Source organism: Thamnophis sirtalis, unplaced genomic scaffold (genome assembly GCF_051295495.1).
Source record: "Thamnophis sirtalis isolate CommonGarterSnake01/CBP01778 unplaced genomic scaffold, rThaSir2_p1.2 scaffold_5, whole genome shotgun sequence".
NCBI classification, from domain to species: Eukaryota; Metazoa; Chordata; class Lepidosauria; order Squamata; family Natricidae; genus Thamnophis; species Thamnophis sirtalis.
The window spans coordinates 67,225,410-67,247,058 of record NW_028261385.1 but is presented as its reverse complement, the minus strand read 5'-3'; the positions used below and the strand labels follow the sequence as shown (position 1 = coordinate 67,247,058).

General features: G+C 36.9%; 1 protein-coding gene across 6 annotated transcripts in view; it reads left to right on the top strand.

Moving 5' to 3' along the window:
• The window catches only part of LOC106537484 (TLE family member 4, transcriptional corepressor), a 168,495-nt gene that overhangs the window by 40,875 nt on the left and 105,971 nt on the right, over positions 1 to 21,649 (top strand). For all 6 annotated transcript variants that reach the window (XM_087715955.1, XM_014051623.2, XM_014051626.2 and 3 more), the window contains one exon: positions 15,685 to 15,747. In XM_087715955.1, the coding sequence (XP_087572081.1) occupies positions 15,685 to 15,747 (63 nt within the window). The remainder of the gene's footprint in view (positions 1 to 15,684; positions 15,748 to 21,649) is intronic.

Genomic DNA, 21,649 nt, shown 5'->3' with positions numbered 1-21,649 from the left:
TAGGTTCAACAAATGAGGCATACTCCAGATCCCTTCAGTTAAAAAAATATCATCTTATGGGACCTTGGAAGTGTCTTTTGTGTTGCAGTGCCTGCCTGTTGGAACACCATAGTCCAGGAGATCAGTTTGGCCCCAACCCCGCTGGCATGTTGTAAAATGTTGAACATCTGGATATGCTGCAGGGCTTGGGAGTCAGAAGGTTAGATGGCCTGTTGAGTGGTTTTGTTAATTGTTTTGTTGGGGATTATCCTCGGTGACCATTGTAAATTTTTACTCTATGCTAATATTGTTTCAACATGTTTTTATCCTTCCAGAGTTAAAATTTACAAGATAGACAGGCTCATAAGTCAAATAAATAAATAATATGATTTAAATCTTTGTTTTATTTGCCCTACTAGCTGGATACCCATGTGCTACAAAACTATGTGATTGCGCTTGCTAAACTGACACAGCTTGAAAATTAATGAGTAGTTACAATTGGCCTGTTAATAATAATAATATAAGAAATACTAATGATCTGATGGTCATTTCGAAAAATCTTTTCTTATCAAGCACCTAGAAGCCAAGAGGAACATACATACCAAATTTCAAGTTTGTAGGCTTTACGGTTCTGGATATTTTGTGATGTTGCGTGAGTGGCATTTCACTTTATATATATATATAGGTTATAGTTTTGTTCTCTTATCATTTATATTAAAAACTGATGTTTAGTCTCAAACCATGGTAGAAATGATAGTTTGAGAGCAGTAGTATTGTTATTACAACTAAATCAATGATTTTTGTAACTCTTGCTTTTCATCAAGCAGAACGTAATTCATAATTATTTATACATAAAATATGCTTAAGGACATCACATTCTTTTCACCCAAGGCACTATAAGCAGCTTCACTGGAGCTTGGGAACATTCCAGTTTCAGCAAGTTCTTGAGCCTTTAGGTAGTTATTTTTAGAAAAAGTTTTCATTTTTCAAGATTTTCATTCTCAAGTTAGCACTATAAAAATATTTGTAATTTAAATAAGATCTATTGCTCTACTTATATTTGATTTCTGTGTATCTGAAGATTTTCTATATTTATTTGGAAATAGTTATAGTGCATTGCAGTCCTAATGGACCCTGAACAATGAACAACAATACTACCCTCTTTCTCGGGATTTTCTTCTGGAAGTACCCACTACTGTTAATAATTCACCTACTTCTCTCCAAGATCAAGATTACATCAATTCAACAACTTTAAAATTAATGTTATTTTACACTAAGAGAGTTGTTCCACTAGCAGTATAACCACATTATTTTGTACCAGCTGAGGTTTCTGACTTGTTTCCAAGGGTCAGCCACATATAGTGTGTATTAGGGTATGTAGTGGATGGTGTGAATAACCTTGAGGAAGAGGGTGGGGGAGAGAGGCAGTCAAGACAACAGTCAAGAAATCTGTATTCAAAGCAGGAATGTAATTTGAGAAATGTTTGAGACTTGGCTCTCTAGTTCTCTTTAGGATAAAGGCAGGGAAGGGGGAGGCACATTCAAACTTGCAAGATTGTGGTGCAGTGGTTAGAATGCAGCATTGCAGGCTACTTCTGTTGGCTGCTGGCTGCCTGTAATTTGGCAGGTCGAATCTCACAAAGCTCAAGATTAACTCAGCCTTCCATCTTCCTGAGGTTGGTAAAATGACTCAGATTGTTGGGGGCAATATGCAGAGTCTGCAAACTGCTTAGAGAGGGTTGTAAAATCACAGTGAAGTGGTATATAAGTCTAAGTGCTATTGATATTCTGGTACTATAATACGGTAATAAAAGTAGTTTTAGTATTTATAGCTTTGGTTTTCAAGTTTGGTCCTCCCCGAAAAGCTGATAGTAGCTCAACTTGATGATGATCAGTTGTGAGTTACCATCACCAGAGTTCACTGGTCCAGACTGAGTTATAAGTTGGAGACTGGCTGAATCTGGATGTCAACACCCCCGCCCCGACTTTTCTAGTTTCCCACTTGCTGTATGAGCAGGACTGAAGAATCCAGGAGGTCTTTCAAGTCATGAATTACCTCCTTTTTGGGGGGTGGGGTGGGCAGCAACATGACCTCATCCTGAGTCATTGCTAGGGCCAATGTTATAATATTTCTCCATTTGTTACCCACAAACAGCAACTGCAACTTCATCAGGTTTATTTCAGCTTGCTTCAGCCCATTCAGTTCCTCTTAGCTTCCAGACACCAGTTAAAGATTTTGGCTAAGGGAAATTATGTAGAACTGGATGTCATCAACATGTTGATGAAAGTCATCCTGAACTGATGGTTGCCTTTCTCAGCAGCTTCCTATACTTATTAAATATTTGGGGTGGGGGATTGCCTCAAGGCCTTTCCCCCATGATCATTGATTACTCAATTTTTTTAAAAAAAAAAATCCAGAAACATACCACCATTCATGATATCAAATGCTATGAAGAAGACTGATAGAACCAGAAGGGCAAATTCTTACAAAGTTTATCTAACTTGGTCTAGTGATTAAGGCACCCAACTAGAAACTGGGAGACTGTGAGTTCTAGTCCCACCTTAGCCATGAGAGCCAACTGGATAACTTTGGACCAGCCCTTCTCTCTCAGTCCAACTTCATAGGGTTGTTGTTCATAGGGTTGTTGTAGGGAAAATAAGAGAAGGAAAGTATGTTGAAAAGAGGACATAGATAATTTAAAAAGATATAAATGGAAGGACAAGGAAACCTGTTTAATTTTCTTGGTGTCTTCAATAAAAATTGCAGAAAAAACTAGCAACCCCCCCCCCCAAAAAAAAACCTTAGCCTACTTCCATATGAAGTTGTTTTTCTAGCATCAGAAAGATTGATTATTTAATTGCAATAATTTCTTCACAAATCTTTATTTTTAAGAACATATGCCAATGATAATATAGAATGACCAACAACACTCTTTTCAAACTTCACCTTGGAAATCTATGTTGAGTCATGTGATCTACAGAGAACAGCGATCAATAGAGAACAGTGATCATGGATTGGAAGGAGATGGACTGAATCAGGAAATAAATTTAGTCTATTGATGGACAAGGGAAAAGGAGGAGATAATTTTCAAGGCCACAATACGGAAACATTTGAATGGCTTCTGTTGTGAAAAGAATCCATTTTATTTTTCTAAAAAATAAGATAAAGGCACTTAAAAAGTCAGACAATATTTGGTTTCAAGACTATGCCTTCTAATCCATAGCTGACACAATTCAAATTACACAACTCCACCATCCACTTACTTCCTTTGAGGTCCATAAACCAGAAGAACCCCATATTGCAACATCAGATGCTTGCTCACCACAGCAGACTCTGCCTAATTGCTTAGTTGCATCCATCTTTCCTTCAAAGAGCCTTGGACATCTACTGTTATATAGGAGTTTGTGGATGCAGTAAACACAGGGAAGAATGAGTGTTTTGCCACTCTTAATGTTACCCCAAAGGCTCAGACGTGAACTCTTGCCAGTGCTCAGTCATGTCCATTTGTGCTTTTCTACTATCTTCTCTCCAAACATCTTTTCAGGCAGCTAACCAAGAAACTGTTTGGGATGCAATTGGGGGTGAGAGCGAGAGCAAGCGAGCACCACAGGAGCAGTGTCTGCTATTTAATTGTGCTGCTAGTATTCTTTGCTCTTCCACAATTTACACAAGCTTAATGGTGAAGTATGGAGGCTCTTTTGTTATGCACAAGCTTAGACCTAAGTTACCCTTGATTTCTTTGAACTTTACAATTCTCTAGTTTGTATGCACCCTTCAGCAGGAAATAAAATGCAAGGAACAGCAGCAGACCAAGATCAGCAATTAGGAAGTGAATAATGGTCAACTATAATCACTGTTCTGAGAGCTCCTTGCAAACAGCATGTGCCTGAGATTCAGTGCAGGGTAGATAAATTAATTTCCATCACTGAACCAGTCTGTCTACAAAGACTTCCTGAGACCTTAACGACACCCTAACAAGCTATTGTTCATACACTTTCCTTTTTCTTAAAATATTTTTTTTCTAAAAAAAAACAAAAAAAACCCAGATCATTTCTTTAAGCTTCATGTCACAGGGGTGAAAAATGTATTTTTCTTCAAAATAATAAAAGATGGTCTAGATAACATTTCATATTTACATTACTCCCCTCTTAGTGAATAATACTCTAATTAAATAATAGTCCATCTTCTTTTGATCTACTAATATATATTTGACCTAAATTTCCTCAAGCTGGAAATTGTTCCAAGATTTCTTTAACATGTTCATATATTCTGATTTTTACAGGATTGAACATCTTTTCAATATGCTGCATATGATCAAAGGATAAAAAAATCTGTAGAGTATTAGAAACGGAAGGGGAAAAGAATATTATGATTAATGACAAACAATTTTGTGCCTCTGCTTCAGTTTGGAATATCTGACTCTGCAAACAAAGGCATAATTGCAGAACGGGCATATGTAAGAATTGGAGAACAAGATATGATCTGGAAATAACCTAATAGCAACAGTAAGGGAATAGAGCAAAGGGCCCAGAATTCACTACAACAACTGGCACAGTGTTACAAAGAGGTAAATTGTAGATTTAGTCTGAATTGCCCAAGTATGTAGTAAATGACTTGATCTCCTTCAGAAAGAAAGGATGTGGGGAACGGTCGGGTGGATGATATACTAGAGCAAGACCTTTTAAATTAGGTCCATAGTAGAAGAGAGTTACACAGATTGCTTTCTGTTTTACTAGTACTGGATGCAGTTTTTTAAAAAAATGTCGGAATGAATTCTGTCAAAACATTTGGACTCTATTGTGTACACAAGCTTGCGTGCTGATAAACCACAGCCTTGATCAACAGGTGTACATTGGCCTACAGCACTCCGACCTAACCTACTTGAGTAAATAAAAACAAGGATGTTGAAGTCCCAAATTAAATAGCTCTGCAATGAACCTTGTATCAGGGTCACTTCAGACAATTGTTGTGATATTTGCTTGATATTCCTGCTTTGGTTGGCTCATCAAGCACAGCTTCCTTTCACACAGGATTAAAATTTTATGCCATTGTAAACATACATGTACATATTGGCTACATACACTCAGTTGGCTATTGGCCGAGAGCCAGGATGCATAGGCATTTGGAGCAGTTAACATCACTCTGAAATCATGTAAACTGCCGTTCCTTGCTGATTTGTAAACAGTTTATATTGGGACAAAGGCCTCTTCCTACAGACTTCCCCTTCAGCCTTTATACAATTAAATCTATATATTTTAATGTTTATATTTCTTCAGTTTCTCTCAGTTTCTCTTTCACATGTACTCTGTTCAGTTGCCTTCATATTTCTTCTTATGAATATTATCTAACTTTTAAACACTTGAGGGCACAGATGCGTTTGACCGGTCAAAGTTACAATGACATTGAAAAACATGACAAATGACCGTTTTTTTAAAACTCTTGTAACCATTGCATCATCCCAGCAGTCATGTGACCAAAATTTGAACGCTTGGCCTCTGGTGTGTATTTATGACATTTGAATTGTCGCAGGCCGTTTGTAATCTTCCCAAGACAGATTCTGACAAAGTCTATGAGGAAAGGCAGATTTGATTAACAACCACGATTCACTTAACAATTGCAGCGATTCACTTAATGACTGTGGCAAAAAAGTCATAAAATGGCGCAAAACATTGTCTTGCTTAGCAACAGAAATTGTTGGCCTCAATGTGATCCTAAGTCGAGAAATGCCTGGAGTTTCTTGATTTGAGCATCACCTGTCAGTAGGAAATATGGACTTTGATAATTAATAAGTTTTGTCCAAAATTAGAACTACAAAATAAAAAGAATGCTTCTACAGTGCCTCACCAAACACCTATCAGCAGCAGAAGAAAAACCTCAAAAAAAATGCTGACAAATGTATTTTCCCCGAAACTTATATTCAAAAGCAAAATGCCTCTGGTGCATCTTACTTACAATTCTTGTGAAGAACAGCAATTGGTAACCTTATTCGCCATGGACCTAGCTCATGTTAAAGCACATCTCAATGAAGGTCATTGCTTTATCTTCAGGCAGCAAGCTTCACCTTTGAACTATTCTGGATTGCCTCTCATTCATTGGATTATGAGAGAAAGGGAGAGTTGTGTATATGTGCGTTTAAAAAAATAATCTTCCTCTGCTTTTTCTACACCATCCATCATTTTAGACCTTCCCTCAGCATGCTTCCAATTTAGAGCCAAATTCCAGAACAGTAGCTCCATTAGTCTATTGTATTATAAATACAAAGTATTTTGTTTCCCAAGGTTTCCTAGGTAAAAGCTTTCTTTTCAGTTAACAATGCACGCTGATGAAAGATATTCTCATATGTAAATGCAGACCCTCTTAACATTTCTTAGCATTAGATCCAGAGATTTGTAAGTCAAAATCCACACAGTGGGGTGCTCCTTTGCAATCCTTCTACTCCTAAAAAGGATTAACTAAAATGGTTAAAATGGGGCCACAATACACTCTTTACATCTACTGTAAAGAGAGCATTGGATAGAAATTGTGAAAGATGCTATTCATGCAGGGAGACTGCATCGGAATCCACAAGTTGATTGCCTTATTAAAATATTTATAAAATGCCTTCCTACACAGCGGGACCATCACTGCTTTGTTTTCTCTAGCCTTTTCATCTGAAAGCAGTGGCCATAAGAAGTCCTATCATTACCCAGAAACCTCACTGATTCTCTTAAGCTACCAGATCCCATTATTACCTATAGTTTAGGTTCCTAATCCCATACTTAAGACCATTTTCTCAACCTCAGTAACTTTTAAGTAGTGTAGACTTCAGCTCCCAGAATGCCACACAGCCAGCATGGGAAATTTTAGCAGTTGAAGTTGCTAACTACTAGACCAAACTGGCTCTACACTGCTTTGAACCCCAGTTTCTGTGTCAGAAAGTGTCAGTCTAGGGCACACTGTTGTGGCATAGTTTGGTGCAAAGTGTCGGGTTTGGCAGCTAAATTCCTGCTGTCACAGGCAGTCACAGAGAACTGGAGGGAAAATGGCAGTAGCAATAGAATGTTGAGTGAGAAAGTGCAGAAAGGGGCTGACAAAGAAGGTACTGAAGACCAATTTGAAGGGGAGATTGAATAATTGAGTAATGATTTTAATATTGTTTCTTTTGGGTTAACCAGGATTAAAGAAGAGAAGACCTAAGGAGAAAAATCAGGCAACTCTGTAAACAGAAGGAAAGAAGCATATATATATATTTGAATATATATATATATATATATATTTGAATATATATATATATATATATATATATATATATATATATATATATATATATATATATATATATATATATATATATATATATATATATATATATATATATATATATATATATATATATATATATATATATATATATATATACTTAAAGTCACAACCCCTGGTATGCCCAAGTGTGGGAGGAAGGTCACACTTCCACTCTCTGTCATTAGGCTCGTCACAAGAGTCCATCCAGACAGAAACCCAATATTTTTACTGTTGCCTTTGTTATATTTGTGTTATTTATCAGCACAAATAATAACACATATATATATATATATATATATATATATATATATATATATATATATATATATATATATATATTTGAATATATATATATATATATATATATATATATATATATATATATATATTTGAATATATATATATATATATATATATATATATATATATATATATATATATATATATATATATATATATATATTTGAATATATATATATATATATATATATATATATATATATATATATATATATATATATATATATATTTGAATATATATATATATATATATATATATATATATATATATATATATATATATATATATATATATATATATATATATATATATATATATATATATATTCAAATATTACTTTCCTTGGGTTTTTTTAAAGAATGAAGTACCCTCTCTCCAGTGCTTTTAGTTTTGCATTATAATACCCCCTTTTTAAGATTAGTCTTTGAAAATATGCAAGATGAAGTCATGTATAGCATTAGAAACTAATTCCATACATTATCAAGTTTTAAACTAATAGGCAGCTATGCTGCTAGACTTTAATATGTTTTTAATGGTGCCATATAATAAAAAATTGGCTTGAGCAATCAGTTTTCTTTTTGGCAAGTGCATCATTGGTGGGATTTATTTCCAACTTCTAAAATATTTTTGTAGCAAGATAGCTAAAATCTTATTAAACCTTTAGCTGATGTCATAACTCATTGCCTCAATATGGATGTCTCTTTCTCATTGATTTTTTATATGTTTTTCCTCAGATTTTTTTATATTACACAACTGCTTAAATAAGATGCCACTTTTCTCCTCTCTTTCGCTAGCATTAAGTATCGTCCTAGCTTTGCTTTTACAATACTAATGCTTTCTTAAAGAAATAGAAAACCAAAGCTACAATCAGCTTACCTGAGAAGTCTGGCTGAACTCAGCAAAACTTTTGAATAGAAATGCAGGCATTTCACTGGGAATTACTGAAAATAAGCTCTGTTGTAATGGTAGGAATGAGGCTTACTTCTAATTAAAAACAAGTTAGATTATTTTATATAGGGCACCTTATAAAACATTGCCTAGGAAAAAAAAGATTTTAAAAAATGCCAAATAGTGCACTTTCATATGCCAATATATAAATGACCCTTTCTGTTTTGTTAAAACAATACAATAATCTGTAATTCTCAAAAAAGGGGGAAAGCATATTCTCCATTACTGTACACATTACATTTTACACTTTTTGTACTATACTTTATACTTTTCATAGTTCCATGTGTTTTTTTTAACTGGAGATTTATTGAGATAGCTACATTGATCTTAATATCAAAAATTCTCCCTTTTACTCTTTATTTTAACAATATGATGCTTTTTATTATGAAATGTTTTCATGTTTGTTTGTTTATGGTTGTTTTTTTAATTGTTTGCTGACCTTTGTAAGATGGGGATCCAGATAAATATGAGGAATGAATGAATGAATTTTATATACCAATAAAGATTGCTTATTCAAGATTCAGAATTTTCTTAAGCAGGATATAAAACTGAATCATTCTACTTACGTAAATATTCCTTTAAAAGTCACAAAGAAAGAAAATGGAGTTGCTGGACATTGGTTACCTCTATCTCTCTCATCCTACTTCAGCAGAATTCCCATACCCTTTAATATATTTTTCTCAGAAAACCACCAGTTATTTGTGGAGTGTAAAGTATTGCTGAAATTTAGTCTGTTAAAAATGAGAGCAAACTCTTTTAAGGTAGTTCACATAAAATAAAAGGCACCCTTTCACTTTGTAAACTTCCCTCTGTATTTGACTTAAATAACATGGGGAATTACCTGTAAAGGTATATTTTCACATTGTTTTCTACTTTTGGACAGTTTGCAATTACTTTTGGGGGCAGAATGCTCTTTCATGCAAAATCATGACCCAGATGATAGATGCACTTGTACTTGTGCAATTTTGATTTTCTCCTTTGGCTGCAACCCCTTGTTCTTTTTGGTGTGCAATCTTATGAAATTCTTTCCAATCAATTAAAAAAATAATACTGTACTAGTAAGTAACTTGACATTCTTGACAAGTATATAATAGATGGTACCTGGATATCTTGCTGAAAGCAATTGAGATTTACATTTTGAATTATACTGTATCTGTTTCTAGCCTTGCATGTTGAACTTCAGGGTACTTCTCTATTCAGTCCAATCTGAAAGACTTTTCTCAAGGGCAGCAATTCTCTTAAATAGATGAAGGTAATCTGATTCTTGGTTCTACTGAGAGTCTGTTGCTCTGTAGCAACATATGTTTTTTAGAATGGTTATACTCGTGTTTCCCTGAAAATAAGACAGGATCTTAGTTTCTTTTGACCCCGAAATTTTCGCAGAGGTCTTATTATTTTTGAGTTGCAGGAGGCAGCAAGCTTGGTCACTTCATGGCTGCTGCTGTGTTGCAATATTTTCAGGGGAGGGCTTATTTTCAGGGGAGGGCTTATTTTAGTACATGCGCTCAAAAGCCCAATTGGGCTTATTGTCTGGGGAGGTCTTATTTACAGGAAAACAGGGTAGTGCAAGAAAAGAAAATAGATTTAGTAGCGTTCATCTGCTAATAAAACTTCAAAAATCTTTTCATTCTTAGAATTATCTGAAATTAGTTTCTTATTTCTGACCGTTATCCTCCTCTCTTGTCATAAGTATTTAGGTGTAATAGTAGTCCTCTCATTCAATCATTCATTCAATGACTGTTTGAACTTGTGATGGCCCAGAATGTGAGGCATCTATGACCAGACCTCAAAATTCTCTTGGTCACAGCACTTCGGTGACAACATGATAGCAATTTGGGTGTTTGAGTGGTTGCAGTGCCCCATGGTCACATGATCACTATTTGTGACCTTCCCTGTCAGTTTCTGTCATGTAAAGTTAATGGAGAAGCCAGCACAGAAAACCACAAGTCGATGTGGTATTTTCTTCCAGTTCTTTTATGTCCTGCCACATCATCTGTACCCTTTCTGCACTTGGATGTGGCTTTAACAAGCCCTCCCTGGCACCCCAACTACCTGCACCAGTCCCCCAGAGCTCTTGGAGACAACCCCTCATCCCACACAACACTGTAGTGTTTCTTATCTGGGACTCTCACTACTACCTGATTAACCTGCATATCTCACGGTTTCAAAGGCAAACAAGAACTGGGATTTTCACTAAGCGATATGGTCATATGACATCCCAATCCCAAATGGCATTGTAACCTGAGGACTATCTATATATGCTTATTTCCTTAATGGGCTGAATGGAGTTTTCTTTTGTAATCCTATTTCTCTTATTGATCCCTTGTTTTTGAATCTATGATTTGTTGCTCCTGCAGTGATTTACCATCCTCATAGTTGGTTCTTACTCGCAATGTTTTTGATAAAAGTCTTCAGCCTACATCAGAGGTCTTTGAACTTGGCAACTTTAAGACTTGGGAGACTTCAACTCCCAGAAGCTGGCTGGAGAATTCTGGGAGCTGAAGTCTCCAAGTCTTAAAGTTGCCAAGTTTGGGGACTTGGGGACTCAACATTTTTTAGTACAATTTTGGCTTACTTTCTTTTCTCAGGTTCTTTCTATAGACCATTTTATTTTTCAAAATCTTTTCTTCTTACTTTTGCAATTGTTAAGCCTTCTCATTTTGTTGATTCTTTGTACTTGTACCCCTTTGAACCTTGTTCATGTTTTTCTTAATGACAACTCTATATTGTCTTTCATTTGCTGTTTCTGTCATTTGAGTCTTTATTACTTTTCCTTGGTTTTTCCAAATAATCTCTGCCATTCTCAAAGCTATATTCTTCATTTATTTTTATCCAACTACCTAGAATGATTTCTTTATTTTGCCTCCTAAAATGATTACTTATGGCCTTAAACTTGATTTGATATATTTATATATATAGGGTGTATCTTTTAAGCAAGTTGTTTTTCTGTCTTGAATTTGTACACATTCACTGAGTTCTAACATTTTTTCTATTCTAAATCTCATTTAGTTCTGCTAAGTTTGTTTTGATTTTAAAACTGATTCTTGCGTGTAATCATTAGTTTTCTCTTCTGTGGTTTCTAAATTGAACATTTTTCCTCCACCATTTGAATTCTTTTTTATACAACTATTTTACCAAGGGAATATTTTATTTTATTTTTGCTTGGTATCAATTTTTTGAAGTAGTTGGTATTTTTCTCTCTCCACCAATCCTCAGCTACTTGTATTTATATTTATATATCTGTATATTAATTTTAATCATAGTTGTCCATATTGTTGTCTCTTGTACTTTTCGTAAATGTTTTCGGGTAACTGTAACTGGTGTCTTATGCTGTTGTAAAGGATTCACTCATAAATAATGTGTGTGTGTGTTTTCGCACACACATGTGTTTGTAGATGTTCCTTAAAATAGTGTATCTAGCATTTTGGGATTTTTATGTTATTGTCCAATGGAATAATGTAATTATATTATTTTCATCATTTATTTCTTTTCATTATTGGATTTATATCACACGTTTTAAAAAAATTAAGAGAGCTTTCATAGTTTCCTTCATCCTATTTTTATCCCACAAGACTACCTTGTGATATAAGTTAGTCGAGAAAGAGCACCTGGTGCAAAATCATCCAATAAGATATTATGGGAAAGGGTCAACTTGAACCTGAGTCACCACAGTGCCAGTCCAGAAATTTTTAGAACTACGTCTCACTGTCTTCAATACAGATTGCCTTATGCTACAAATAGACTCAAAGAAATCAGTGACATTTTGGTCATAACTTATTTTGTCTTTGTGATGTCAATGCCTCTACTGTTCTTGTTTCCCATCATGACCACCTCATCACTGTCTCCTCATATTTTCAAACTATATCTTTTCCAGATACGTTTTTTTCTTGTTTTTCCTTCTGGCTTTGTTATTTTTAAAATGTTATTACAACACCTGCTTTATATTTTGTATTAGGTGTACTTTTTTGGACAGTTTCCAAAATTACTTTCATCAGTAGAGCACATTATAGCACAGTTATCAAAACATGAGGCAGTTAAAGCATACAATGACTGTGGCCAGCTCTACGCTCCAGACCTGACCTTCCAAAAATATAGGTCTTTGTCTCCAGACCACCCAAATTGCATGTCTGGCCTTTTAAGAGAATGCTACTACAGTCTGAAGAGAAAGAAATACCACTTGAGCAGTGCCTCAGTCTATCATGCCTGGATCAAGTATCAAGTGGTGCAATGAAGTTGGGTTTCTTATAGGTCCTATAAGATTTCTAGGACTTACATGTCCATCTTGGTATCTAATATCCTTTTTTTGAGATAGAGAGGGAGGTCGGTTGGGGTGGGGTTAAGACTGATAGTTATATGGGTATCTTGTACCTTGCTATCATATGTCATTTCTAATACCATTCTAATCGTTGTATATTTTTATAATTTTCACTGGTCAAATTTATAAAAGTTGTATTAGTTTGAATTCTACACATGGGGGTCTGGAAAAAAATATTCCTGTGCTATCCTAGAAGTAAAAAGGTTCAATGGGCAGTTATAAGCTTCCTACCATTTTTGTGTGTGTGTGTGTGTGTGTGTGTGTGTGTGTGTGTGTGTGTAATTGCCCTATTGTATATATAGTTCCACTAGAGAGGTGTAGCTAAGAGATCTCAGATGTGTTGGGAAGAGAAAAGAGGTTATACTGATAGTATAGAATGTAAAGGATAGAAGGAAAGTTCCTTAAATGAAGTCTAAAGGAAAATTAATAGGAGTTAGATTGCATCCAATTCTGGAAAAAATGTTTCAGGAAATTAAAAAAATAGGGTAAAGACATGTTCCATTTATATTAAAGGAAGGAAAATTCTATACAGGTACTATTTGACTTATGACCATAAATGAGGCCAAAAGTTAGCTAAGCTGTTGAGTGAACTTTGCCCCACTTTATGGCCTTTCTTGTCAGAGTTGTTAAGTGAATCACTGCAGTTGTTAAGTTAATAACATGGTTGATAAGTGAATCTGACTTCCCCATTGACTTGCTGGTCAGAAGGTCACAAAAGGTGATCACATGATTCTGAGACAATGCTAGCGTCAAATATATGAACCAATTGCCAAGCCACACAATCTGAATTTTGATTGTATGACCACAGAAAATGCTGCAATGGTCATAAGTGTGAAAAATGGTCATAAGTCACTTTTTACAGGGCCATTGTAACTTTGAACTGTCACTAAGCAAATGATGGTAAGTTGAGGACTACCTGGTACCTGAAAATGTCTGTGATGCTGAGAAAAGCTACATAGAACTAGCTGATGCAGGATTCAGTATGGAATGTCAGAATGTTTTTGAATCTTTTGGAAATAAGTCTCATACCCATCATATTTAATATGTAAGAAAAGAGCAAAGGAAGGCCCTACACACATTTGACTTCAAAAGAGAAGACAATTGAAAGACGACGGGTCTGTAAAAAATAACATTGAAAAGGGGAAGTAAGCACAGTCATATCTCTTCAGAATATTTGGAGTCACTTAAAAACATAGTGGCAGAAACTTAACTAGAATACATTCCACAGAGCAGAAAATAAACCACCAAGTTGAAACTCTCAGCTGTGTCGTAACATAAAGAAAGAAAATAACAGGAAAAAGAAACACTTTCAAGGGGACTCGAAGAGAAATTTTACTTAGATAAAAGAGATATAAAAAATGGTATACATTTGCACAGAAGACATTATAGACATGAAATAAGGGTTTCAAACATTGATGTTGAGGAATAGATTGTTGATAATATAATGTCTAAAAAAAAACCAAATTACTCAAAAATTAGGTATAGAAGAGGGAGACAGAAAGCTGAACAATTCCAGAGATGAACAGCTGTGAAATCTCAGAATTTTCTTTTTCAGAAAAAATTTAAAATATATTTTCCCCTTTTAAAATAGCAAGAAATTATGCCACAAAGCATGATCAGAATAATTCTGGAGTCTATAGAAAATAGATGGTTGATGGCCTTTGGTCTTTGGTTACTTACCCTAGCCCCTTGATGGCAAATGTATTGCATGCCTGCCAGAGGTGGCACACAGAGCCCTCTCTGTGGGCACATGTGCTGTCGCCAGCTGCTCTTCTGATTTCTGGCACACGCATGCATGCTGGACAGCTGATCTTTGCGCGTGCGCGCTGGATCACCAGAAACCTGAAGAGCAGCTCTCCGGTGCACATGTGCATGCAGGAAACCCATAGACCAGCTGGCCGGTGTTCACATACACACCAGTTAGCTGGTTTTTGGGTTTCCAGCGCATTTGCCGGTTTGGGCACTCGGTGCCAAAAAGGTTTGCCATCACTGCCCTAGCCATTTATTTATTGATTTGATTTGTATGGCTGCCCATCTCGCCTGAGCAACTGCGCAACTCACAATTTGGATAATGAATCTCTGTTCTTGATCTAACAGTAAGGCCAAGCTTTCTATTCTGAGGTAGTAGAGTGCCCTGAAGCTAGACTTGTTCCTACTTTTCAAGAGGTATGAAGTCAAGTACAATTAGACTCCTATGGGAACTGTAAATATCGGAAGAAACCTCAGCTACTGTTATTGTGTACCAGTAGCAGGTAACTGGGTTTTTTTTTCTGCTAGAGAAAAGAAACACTTTCTCTCCCCCCTGCCCCCCCCCCCCAGTTGTTTAGACTCCAAGGATGTGTCTGGAAACAGAGTAATATGATCAGGGATGGGATCAAGTGTTTTCAGTCAGTTTTGTTTGATTAGGGGTTTCAAAGGGAGAAAGGGTTTATGAAGCCCTTTTGAAGGTTAAAATGCTCATGTGAAAAATCACTAAAATTTCTGCAGCTGGAAGTCAGCGGTTTTGCCACCAGCATTTAATGACACAGTCTGTGGGTGTTTGGGGGATTAGGAGCTTGCATGTGACCCATAAACTGCAGATTACCCACCCGTTCTGAACTGAACGGGGATTTTTATTGCAAATGTGGAAGATACCACATACCTCAAACCGCTGGTGGTTCTTTTTTCTCAAGCATGCAAGCTACTGTAGCTGCTATAGTGCAAACTGAAAAGTATGCCATTATAATATCTGGAGTCAGTCCAAAGAGCTGAGCTGTCTTTGTCCAAATCACCACTTTAAATGCACTTTCTTTTTATATTGTGACCACAATTATATGCTTGCAACTTGTTGCTCACTAACTTTTTCTTTCTCATCCATAGGCGGAAATTGTCAAGAGGCTGAATGCCATCTGTGCCCAGGTCATCCCGTTCTTATCCCAGGAGGTAAGGGTGATTGTTTACATGTGCTGACCTCAAATTATAGGGAATTGCTTTAACTAAAGAGGAGCCAAGGGCTACGGGGCAACACAAAGCTTGAAAGTCTTTACATTTCCCTTTCCTGTGGGTTTCACTCTTTGTCCGCCCCATTGGGTTAATATTAACTTGGTCATTCTGTGGACGCATGAAGCAATTTTTAAATTGTGATCTACCTTATTTGTGCCAGCAGCATCTCCGCCTTTAGTACTTAGCACAAAAGCAAAAGCAAGCAGGACTCGGGATTCAGTTTGTGACAGCAGCCAGCTGGGTGGCTCTGGAAGCTGCAGGCTGGACAAGAAAATTATAGGCAATCTTTTTACAGGAGTTGTTGACCTGGTGCCCTTCAGATGTTTTGGATTACAACTTCCACCAGCCCTCGTCAGCAATGCCAATGGTTTGGGATAGTAGGAGTTGCAATCTTAAAACGTACCATCTGCCTTTCCCCCCCCCCCCCCTTGACAAGAAATAAGTGGAGCTATACTGATAAGCAAGACTGCATCAAGCTATATAGGAAAAAGCCATCGACAAAGCTGTCCTACTTGCATAGATCTAGTCTTTGTTCTCTTTCCTTTAAATCTGCCTTAGTTGCTAAAATCATAATATGAGAAGGCCAATTTTAACTTGTAAAACCAGTTGAGACAGCTGCATCCCATAGTGCTCCATCCTGCAGCAATGCCAGTTAGGTCCAGGCTACTTTATACAAATGTTTGCCTGTCATACCAGTACATTGGTGCTCAAAAATATGAGCCTGTCAAGCTGGTATCTAATAGGAGATATTGAAAAATTGCTAGAAAGCTGTGATTTATGCAGCTTTCTTGGCAGAAAATATGATGCTCTAGGCAATAAGCAGATTAATACAGGTGTGTCCTTCTCTATTCACCTCCTCCCCAAAGCCCTCCCCTCCTCCCCTTCCACCCACAATTCTTCATATCAAGAAAAAGTTTTGCTTTGGGGAGGGGGAAAGAAGCAAGAGTAATTTTTTTGGGCCAGGAGTGCTGAATACTCACTTTTGATGCTAAATGAAACTTCTTAGTGCACGTTTCTTGGAACTTAGTTTACTCATAATATCTATCCTGAGTCAGTATTTTTTATCTGTTTCCAATTAATAGAGCTTGAGTTTTTAGTAAAAAAGGCTAAAAGTCCTCTGAATGAGTTTGTGTCTAGTCTGTAATGTGAAACATGCTAGTAGTTAAGAATACTAAACATTTTCTTCTAGATTTGTAGTTTCTTTACTTACATTGGTCATTGCAGCTTTTGAATGTTTCTCTTTGGAATTCTGAGGATATATCTCTCTGCCCATTTTTATGTAGTATCCCAATTTACAACCAGTTTTTCTTCCACGTATAAGCAACAGAGCAAACTCTGAACATAGAGGTGGGCAGTATTTATTGATTTATCCACTAAAATTACAAATACACCTGCAGCAGATGATCAACAATACAAAGTGCCTTCTTGTATTGCTTGATCTTATTGATTTCTTAAACAGGTATTTAAGGATAAATCTCTGCATCTTGGGAATCTCTTGGGTGCTAATTATGTAAGCAATGCTGTGCTTCTCTCCCCCCCCCCCCCAATTTTTGTACATCCTGTCACCTACTTGCCTAATTGGGATAACGTGACTCTGAAATGGGCACATATGAGATTTTCTAATAGATTTTAGGTTGAATTCTAGAAGGAAAACATTAACTGAAGGGTTATATTAGTCTCTCCCCTCTGCTCTACACATAGGCATGTTCCCAGTACTGAGAACAAGGAATTCATACTGGAAACTAAACTAGAATATTCTCCTTTTCAGTGCTACCACCCTGCTCTCTCCTTTCACCATCAAACATCTGGTGTCCACAGGAAACATATTTTTAAATGGCAATAACCACAGACTTTCGTTTAAGCAATGTCTTCCTAGAATTGTGCTACTCATTGCTGAAATGTGTCAAATTCTCCCACTTCTCTTTCTAAAAAGATTTTTAAAAAATCATATCTACAAATGAACTCTACTTAGAGTGGAACACAGTTGAGAAATGCCAAATATTGAATCTCTAACATTGATTTCTTAGCTTATTAGTCCCTCTACTATTTCACAGCTCTACCTTGCATGGGTAAAGGTTTATTTAGTAATTTACCAGATTTGAACTGGAGGTGGAGTTGACAACTAGGCCAGCCACACACATCCAGACTAAGTGTTCCCTTTATTAGGCTATGTTAGCGTTATTCTGTTGTAAATGAATGCAAACATATGGTCCATTTGAAGAGCATTTGGGCAGTATCTAGTTACAAGCTGTAATTAAAGAGAGAGAGCCAACAAATAATGAATGCTACCAGGCACAACACTGCCATGCAGAAGAGTGAAGAGATAGGTGGCATCTGACCATGATAGATAAAGACATGGCTTTTTTAATCTAAAAGATGCAGGAGCTGTTTTAAAACAATGGGCTTAGCTAGTGGCAAAGTGGCACTGGTGTCATTATTTTGGCTCTGATTTTTGGTTGACACATTCATGGAATAGGATGAGGGGATATGGGATTCTTATAAAGGGGGAAATGGGGGTTGAAATGTGATATCTCATGAAATTTCCATATTTGTTTTTCTATTTCCATGAAGCCAAAATGTTAAGTCTGTGTTCTTCTTAAATTATATATTTGGGATTTTCTCTTAATGCGGAATAGATGGCTGAGAGATAATTTTTATGTACTTTTGGGTCAGAAACTCTTTGCTTTATTCCAAAATCCAAATTTCATAATGAATCTTTGTTATCTTTGTTAACTTGACAAACTAACCTCCCCAAGGATTATAGATGGCCATATAAATTTGATATAGATAAAAATATAAAATGATGTCTTGTGTACTTCATGCTTTTGAAACTTTTAATGATGACCTTTTGACATGTTTATCGTTTTATATCTTTGTTGTATGCCACTCAGAGTCAGTTCTTGTGAAATGGGTGGCTATATAAATTTCGTGTATATGTATATTTGTGTGCCTATGTATGTAGTTATCTATATCTAAATATAATATCACATGTTCATTTTGCTATGTGCTATAAAAATCAGTTGATAGTCCTGTAAGAAGACAGACCAGAATGAAGAAAGTGGGAGTTCAGGCAAAGTTGAGAATTTAACAGCAGTTCAGAACCAGTATCTAACGGTGTTTTTTTAAAAAATTACTAATATCAAATTTATTTTCCACTCATTTCATAGTTCAAAGTGACTCCAAGCATCTTATATCCAAATATCTAAACAATGTACACATATCAAAACAATTTTTAAATATAACAACAAATTTAAAACTACATTTATTAAAGCAAACTAAAAACATGGGTTTGGAGTGGAAAAGGGAAGGACATTCTCTATTAGTGCACCAACCATCTCCAGCCAACAGCTTCTTCTTCAGGACCTCATGCCAGCTGGCATAGCCAGGTTTTAAGGCTTTTCCTGAAAGTTAAAGAGTGGGGGTGGATCTTACCTCCTATGGCAGATATTCCAGAGGGCAGGGGGCTTCAAAAATTTCAGCAACGGGTTCTCTGCCTGGTTGCTGGGCGGGCATGGTCAAGGGGGGCATGGCCTGGTCAGCCTCCTGCACAGCGGCTGGTTTGGTGGGGGCATTTTCGCCTTCCCCAGGCTCCGGAGGCTTTCCTCAAGCTTCTGGGAAGGCGGAAACTGCTTCCCCGGGGGTTCCGGAGGCTTCCGGGAGGCCCCCTTTCCCCCCTCCTCGAGCCTCCATGTATGCCCTGCACTTACCTCACATCCAAACGGGCCGCGTGGAGACTCCTGGGAGGGGAGGGATGGGTGGGGCCATCTAGGGGTGGGATTTGGAGGTTCTCTGAACCAGCCATAATGTTAGCTATGTGTTCTCCCTTAGGGACCATGGCAGACAAGATTCCACCAGCTGATATTTCTTGGCCAATGGGATCTGCCAAGCATGTGTGGGGCATGTTTTCCATTGGAGAAAGATGATTCCATTGATATCCTGGATATGTGCCCTAAAGAATTTACTACATACGTTTTTGGAAGGGACACTTGTAAAGATTATGTTAGGTAGTTCTTACTTCCTATTGTCACTTTCAGCATTAATACAGGTACAAAAGTTCACTTAGTGACTGTTCAAAGTTACAGTGGCATTGAAAAAAGTGACTTATGACCAGGGGTGTGCTTCAAAATTTTTAGCAAGGGGTTCTCTGCCCAGTTGTTGTGTGGGGGTGGCCATGGTGGGCATGGCCTAGTCGCCTCCTGCACCACCAGGGAGGGAGCATTTTTGCCTCCCCGGGCTTTGAGGTCTTTCTTTGAGCCTCCAGGAGGGCAAAAACATCCTCCACAGGCACCGGAGGCCCTCTGGAGGCCAGAAATGGCCCTGTTTCTGGCTTTCCTGAACTTCCAGTAGGCCTGTTTTTCACCCTCCCAGAGCCTCCGCATGGACCCTGCACTTACCTGCATCCAATGCCTGGGATGAGTTGGGCAGGGTGGGCAGGGCCAGCCAGGGGTGGGATTTTGGGGGAGGTCTCCAAAGCGATGTTTTGAGAAAGATTACTACCCAATGCATGCTCAAAATGGATCCCCTGTGCAGAAAATTACAGGTAGTCATGGACTTTTTTTTAACCATAATTGATCCTAGAATTATGGTCATAAATCAATAATTAAGTGGATCACCATGTAACCATGCTCAATTTTACTACCTTTTTTGCAGCAGTCATTAAACAAGCACTATGATCATTAAGTGAAACCATTTTCCCCAATGGATATTTTTGTGAGATTGTACAATGCTGCAAATGTCTGTAAATGTAAGCCATTTACCAGTGCCCAAAATGTGGGGGAGACCATCAGAACTTCAAAAAGTAGGTCATAAGCAGCTCTAGGGAGATCTGTCATTGTTAAGGGAGACCTACCAGTAGAAGCAGCTATCATAGGGATGAATTTATCACAGCTTTTCCTAACTGCTTTAAGGATTACTTCAAGTTACGTTTCTGGTGAATAGGGTGGATATGTGCAAGTAGCTGTCTAAACTAAAATGGTTTCTATTATGTTCTTCCTGGATTCTCCCCATCTAGTTTGTAGTCCTGGGATTTCTCAGTGACCCCCCCCCCCCCGTGTATTTACTAGCCAGATTTAAGGTCTCTTAACAAGTCATCCATTTGCTGCCATCTGCCATGATGATACTGGAACTGTAATCTCTCACAAACCCCAACCAACTAAATGGGACTTGTAGGCATATCTACTCCACAAACAAACCAGAGAACGTTAGGTTAGAAAAGGGAAAATTTCTTCATCATAATCATGAATTTGTTTGTTTGTTTGCATGTTTCTTAATTAAATGAATTGATGTCTTGATTGTGAGTGGTCTGTAGGGAGAGGAAGGAGAGAGGCAAATGATTAAATGTGTATAGTGGCATCATGCAGATGCGACATCGGGATTCAAGGAACCAATTGCAGGATTCGTATAATGATGCCACTGTGCACCAATGTCCATTGGCTCCATTGCTATTGATGCTGCTAGCTTCAATAGTATTTAAGTAGCACATTTAATGGAATATTAAAGTTCCTCGGGGTGTTTGTTCCCTCCTCAATCTTAGAAGCATTGATGTTCCAGTATAGAAAGTATTAGATATCTTAGAAAGGAATGCAATGCTTAGAAATCCTTTTAAAAGGTTTTGTAAGAAATTGAAAAGGACAAAACAGCATGTGGTATGGTTTTGAAAAATGAAAGATTCTACAGCAAACAAGAAAATAAATGTTATGATATGGAATTTAACTGCTTACTGTTTTTACTTGAATTGTCAATAGATTTTCTGTGGTGAAGAGAGAACTATGAAAGGGTTTTTTTCACCAATATAAGAACAATGCTAACATTTGCTGGTTCAAATAAGTAAATGACATAACTT